Below are 6,125 nucleotides of genomic sequence, written 5' to 3'. Positions count from 1 at the left end.
TAACACGGAGTATGTAGCTTCATATTATTCTGCATTGCTGTATAATGTATTGCTGGGATTTGTAGTTTCCTATAGCTGGTGGTATTCTGCAATGCTATGTAAGGTATTGCTGGGATTTGTAGTCCTTCTACAGCTTGGAGTCAGTGGCAGAACTACCAGGGTCGCAGCGTTTGAAGCTGGGACCAGGCCCTGGTGCTCCATCACTGTCCTTAAATCATTATCCTGTATTGTTTTATAAAAACTTTCACATGACACTAACAGGGTTATTCACAAAAGGATGAAGAGCTTGGAGAAGTGAACGATCTAGGACAACATAGCTAAACTGGAAAGTGAGCTGAATAGGAGATTTTCTCAAAATCAGCTATTTTGGTCTAGATTGTTCACTTCTCCAAACTCTTCACCTTTTTGTGAATAACCCTGTAAAAAAAAAGGTATCAGTAATTGGTATTGACGAGTACTTGAGAAAAAGTATCAATACTCGAACTCATCTTGAAAAATCGGCGCATCTCTACCGAGAACCCTTTGTTGTAATTTAATGGAGAAAAGGCTTAGGGTGGCCATATGTGGTTTCCTAAAGCTGGCCATGCACTTCTTATATTTTCAAAAAACTTTTGTACAAAAGTCTTTTTGTTCGACTTTCTATTACGGTAATTGATGGGGGTCAAATGTTAAAATCAAATGAAATTTCGATCGACATTCATCAAGTGTCTGATGGCATTATCGGGTTGTAAAGAAAGATCTTTCTTACGAACGTTCATTCGGAAATCTCCTAGCTTATGGCCAGCTTAACAGAAGACAATATGATTGAGTCATGCTAAGGTGTCATTTTAAGAAATTATATTTGACCAAGAATAATTTTTTAATTGACAGATATTTATCCTACATCTATGGGTGTGAAAAAGCAGAGCTGTGTGCCATCACGCTTAGTAAACCCAGCTGTGTGCCAGCTTCCCATAGTTCACCTGATCCTTAGTTGTGGTCACATATTCTTTGGCTGTAGACGCGTCCCCAGGTCAGGTGTCACCCGGTGTGGCTGCAGGGTGTCATCCGCTGGGACGTCATCCTGCATGCTGGGGACGTCATTACACATGTGATGGACGCTGGCAGAAAGAGGAGGGGACTTTCATCCGGTGAGATAAGGTATGCCGCTGGGTCCCCCTTCTCTCTCATACAGCTGTCAGGCACTCTATGAGTTTTTTTTAAGGCCCCATTCACACTGAGCGATTCGCAAATCGCGCGATTTGCATTTTGCACGATATCGCGCGTTTGTCGCGCGATATCGCGCAAATGGTTGCATTGAGCAACCTAGAATCGCGGAAAAATCCGCTCCAAAAAGGGTCCTGCTGTAGCGACCCGCGACAGCGACGGACAGAGCCCCATTGAAATGCATTGGAGAGCGATATCGCGCGGTAAATATCCCCGAACCGCGCGAAAGATCGCTCATTGTGAATGGGGCCTCAGTTTAAATGCTGATTAAATCACTTACAATGGATGCTGCTCCTCATTGCTAAATACACTGGGAGGACTTTTATGAACGTGTTTGCGACAAGATTTTTAGGAACAAGGACCAAAAAGTCATGCTAACTAACTGAAAGGTTTTATCTCTGTTATGCAACCTTTTTTTTTTTTTTTTAAGGGACATTTCGTATAATTTATCAACTGCACTGTATTTGTGTACAGCATTTGCAACATTAAAAGACCTTTAAACTATCGCACATCCTAAAAGTGCTCCTGAGCACTACTTAAAGTATCGCAAAGATAATTCAGCTTCTCATTCTCAAGTCACTTTGGGACTATTCAGTTATCATCCAGGAGGTTCCCCGCAAGCCTGCAACAATTTAGAGACAGACAATTCAAAAACAATTTTGAGACATCTTTCCTTATGAAGGCAATTAAGGATGAACCTTAAACTAGGATAATAAATCTGTTGCTATTTGAATGTGCATCAAGGCACACACAGCGAGCATTTTGGCGTCGTTCACTGAACGCTTAGCTGTGAACAGGGATTAACGTGGGTGCCTCGAACAAGAGATCACCATTATTCTCCCCTGCCATCTGCCAACATATGTGCCATTTGGAATAGATCACTATCACTACCAGTGTGCAGACACTGGGCACTGGACACACTGTCCTGGTACTGGGCACTGGACACACTGTCCGGGCACTGGGCACACCAAGCAGCCTAAACTGATGGTTATCGTTACATAAGATAAAGTAAGCTTGATCTCATCTCCATAATTCTGTTAAATAAACCAGGAATATTATTATAATATATATTATGCTATATAATGAAACATTATATAAATGAGAGTTTATTTTAAGTTATTGTTGTGCAGTAGTGTCCATGGGTACTTTTTTTTTGCTTTCTCCCATAGAATATTATTACAATGCGGTAAAAAAAATATGGTAAAAATGAAAAGCTCTTTTATAACGTAAAAAAACAGCATGATTCTGATATAAAATAACCCCAAAATGGTGATTAAAGCTTTTAAGTTAACCCTGCACAGCCCAGTTGTCACAAGTGATGGCTGGTATATTTCAAGCTGTATCTAGAAGTGGGGATGACCGATGAGAACACTCAGCAGATGGGGAGATAAGTCATCCTGGTGAGAGGGAGGAGAGTGGTGAGAAAAGACAGGTGAGAAAAGAGGTTGGAAGGTGAATGTCATTAGTGGGATATCAGGTGTGGGATGAGCAGAGATGGAGATAATACAGCGAGGGGCAGAATACATTTCTTTTCTTTCCCTCCCACCCTGCTGGCATTTCTCATACAGGGCACTAGAGACCCCCACTGCTTTTTCTCTATCGCTCCCCACTCTCCGCTATCACACATGGCACCCAGCCCTCCTCCCCCTCACTCACACTTCCCAGATGGATTACAGCCTCATAGGCTCTGACAAGAAGATCTCCTCTCCTTGCTTTCATCTTGCACCGTATCCCATGGGCTGGAGGTTCCCGGACTGGTAAGTGAGCACAGACCATCCCTTATTATTGAGTTTATGGTTTAGGAGAAAATGCCCTCAGGCAGGGAAGGGGTTAAACTACAAGTGGCAGAGAAGGGAAGAAGGCATTTTGCACTGGGGTCTAGTAAAGGGTCCAGAGAAGGCGCTAGCCAGGGCAAAGTTTCACGCAGTGCAAATGACAGGTTGGGCACCTTTGGGCAGAGGAGGAGAGAAGAGAAATTTCTGGCAGAGGAAGGGTTAATCCTTCCTAGGAAAATGAAGTGGAAAAACACAGAAAGGAGAGTCAACACAGAAGGAGAGTTCACTGAGCTGCATGTCTGTGGTAGAGGAAGGGTTAACAGAGCGTGTCAATTCTGTGGCAGAAAAAGATTGTGAGTCTGTGCAGAGGATACATTTATTGTATGGTGTCAGTGTAATGCTGGTTGAACACAGTTCAAATATAGTTCAAAAACAGTCTTTTCAGAATGTTCGTTCAATGTTTTAATAGTTAATGGGGTCAAATCGACAATCGTATTCAACTGTAGTAATGAGCAGGATGGAAAATGTTCCCGACCAAACAAAATTCTAAGAGTGGATGTGGTTTTCTCTCGGTAAACTCCATTCTATTACAAAATTGAATGTTAGAATCAAACCAAATTTCGAATGACATTCGTCAAGTCTTTGATGGCATAATGGAATGTTCTGACGAGGTTTGAATGTTCATACAAAATTCGAACCGCGTATACCCAGCTGAAGAGAAACTCCACTTTAAAGAGAGAAAGCTGTTTTCAGGCTGCCAAATGAGCACCGCCTGCCTTTATAATGTATTCTCTTTCGGCACAGCCATAGTCTCCTCATACCCTCTGGATGTGAGATCATTTTCTAATCCTGTAATTAGCACTCCAACGGAGTGCAATCTCCACCTGCTGACACATACTGTACTTCTGCCTGACCTCTGCGTGCTGTCTAAACACCTCCACTGCCTAAAGCTTGCCATATACTGGTAGACTATCAAATTAACTTTCCTACAATATTCTCATCAGAACATTCGCTAATGCCATCAGAGACTTCACGCAGGTCGTTTGAATTTAACATTTGATTTTGGAAATGAATGGGGTTTCCCCAAGAAAACCACATTCGCTGTCAGAATTGCGTTCGTTCAAGAAAAAATTTCCATCCTGCTCCTTTTCGAATTTTTTGTCCCTACAGTTGAAAACAATAACTATTGAAAGCCGAAATCCTACTGGTATATGGCCAAACTTCAACGCTTGTTTTTTTTTGGGCCAGGCGTGGCACAGAAAGCTGCTATGGCGGACAAAGGGCTAGAATTCACTAGTAATTTACAGTTCCAGTGCTAAAGGGTTGTCAACTGCTATTGATCGTGGAAACGTAACACACTGGAAGTGTACAGGGTGAAGTTACCTGTGCTCTCATTAATCCTATAAACATCTATGGCATAGTTGACAATATTGTCATTTTGTTGGTGTGCTTTGTGCGCTTTCAGGGAACCACAACAAGCAAGGTAACCACTCAAGCAGGCCATACACAGTTGACTTTTTAATTGCAATCCCATTTTTTCATCATGCAGTGTGGCCACACACATTGGGCCCAATAAATTACGATTGGCGGGTGTAGAGGAATGCACATGATTGTGGGGCATTGCATTTCACATAAACTATTATTTTGCAGTGCGTATAGTTCACTAGGCACCATAATCTTGACTGTCTTGCACCATCATCCTCTTGCCGCAATACTGAACACCGTTGCACTAAATATTGAACTCATTTTCTGAAAAATTCTTTTTGTGGCACGCCACGTCACTTTGGGATTTTCTGTGCGACATGTTCCACTTTGGGATTTTTTTACATTTAGGCTACATGCACACAGGGTTGATCTGTGCGGCTAGGGATTCCTGCTGGAAGAACCTGTGGATTCTTGCGTCAGGAATCCCAGGTGGGTCGTTAAAGCTGCGGCCGCTGTACCCATTCAAGTGAACGGCAGGCTGACAGTGGCCATATCTGAAAGTAACTGTGTGCATGGAATGATTACATATGGATTAGGATGATTGTCCCTGGACGCAGACAGATTGCATGCAGGGACACACATTTATCCCAATCTGCAGGCAATCATTCCATATATACGATTAGTTGCGGACAGCCACAGACAGATGCAGCTGCTGCCATTCACTTAAATGGGCACAGCTGCCCCATCTTTACGGACCTACCTGGGATTCCTGCCACAAGAATCCACAGGTTCTTGCCGCAGGAATCCCCTGATGCACATAACAGCTTTATGTGTATGAGGCCTTAGTGCACTAGTTGCATTTTCATGTACAAACTCTTCAACTTGGAAAATTATGTGACCATTCTATATAGTGTTCTGTGTGCCCTATATTTGGTACACCATCAATAGTGTATCGGGCTGTGTAAACTGTACAATATATAGTCATTGTCCTTGTAAGATCCCCCACTAAAAACACACTGGCTGCTATAGAAAACATTATGTAGAATTGTACCAGCCCATGTCACCCCACCCATGGTACAATTTCTGTACAATTTAACCCTTAGTAGATTGTAGGATGTTATTGTAGTGCGTGTGAGAAGTTCTTGGTTATAATATGTTGGGAAGATGTATTTGAATTTGAAATTTGCAGCTGTGTGGCAACTACATTTAAAATGCTGATTCTTAAGAAAAGGAGTTTGAATGTGTTAGTAAAACCATTATACATTTCAAAAATACATTCCCAAGGAGAAGTCTTCGGAGGCTTACATTGTATATCAGGGCAGGCTGGGAACTAGGATGCTATTTTACAGATATCAAATGACGCCAGGTGTGTCAGCTATCAACCATTATCTGCTCAGGTTTAGAGGTGCAACCCAAGGGCTGATCTGCGTGGAAGTTTTTTAATATTGAAAATCATCTGGTGTAGCCCTTGGTTGTGTGTATGATGGCTGGGAAACTAATGTCACGAGATCCATTCTATAGAAATAGACATAACTACCAAAATGGGTGAATGCAGTTCTGAATATGTCATTAAATGAAAAAGTGTGTGTTATAAAGCATTCAGGCTAATGGGGAAGAGTTAGTGTGAATAACAGTGGAGATGTTGTCCAGAGCAACTGTGAATATTGTAGATGAAGTTATAAATGGGATATAAAATGACAAATTATGTTTTTCTATACT

At 42.0% G+C, this 6,125-nt stretch overlaps 1 protein-coding gene across 2 annotated transcripts in view; it reads left to right on the top strand.

Moving 5' to 3' along the window:
• The first annotated feature begins 2,630 nt into the window (after positions 1-2,630).
• LOC108788268 (protein FAM19A1-like) overlaps positions 2,631-6,125 on the top strand; it is a 15,418-nt gene continuing 11,923 nt past the window's right edge. Inside the window, exon 1 of one of the 2 annotated variants that reach the window (XM_018558010.1) lies at positions 2,631-2,963. Coding sequence is in view for 1 of the 2 variants with exons in the window: in XM_018558009.1 (XP_018413511.1) it covers positions 2,701-2,963 (263 nt within the window). In the remaining variant the exon portion in view is untranslated. The remainder of the gene's footprint in view (positions 2,964-6,125) is intronic. The other variant, XM_018558009.1, reaches the window with a different exon arrangement.

This window comes from Nanorana parkeri, unplaced genomic scaffold (assembly GCF_000935625.1).
Source record: "Nanorana parkeri isolate BGI_ZX_2015 unplaced genomic scaffold, ASM93562v1 scaffold315, whole genome shotgun sequence".
NCBI lineage: Eukaryota > Metazoa > Chordata > Amphibia > Anura > Dicroglossidae > Nanorana > Nanorana parkeri.
Note: the sequence above shows the minus strand (reverse complement) of the source record. Positions and strands in the feature narration are given on the sequence as shown.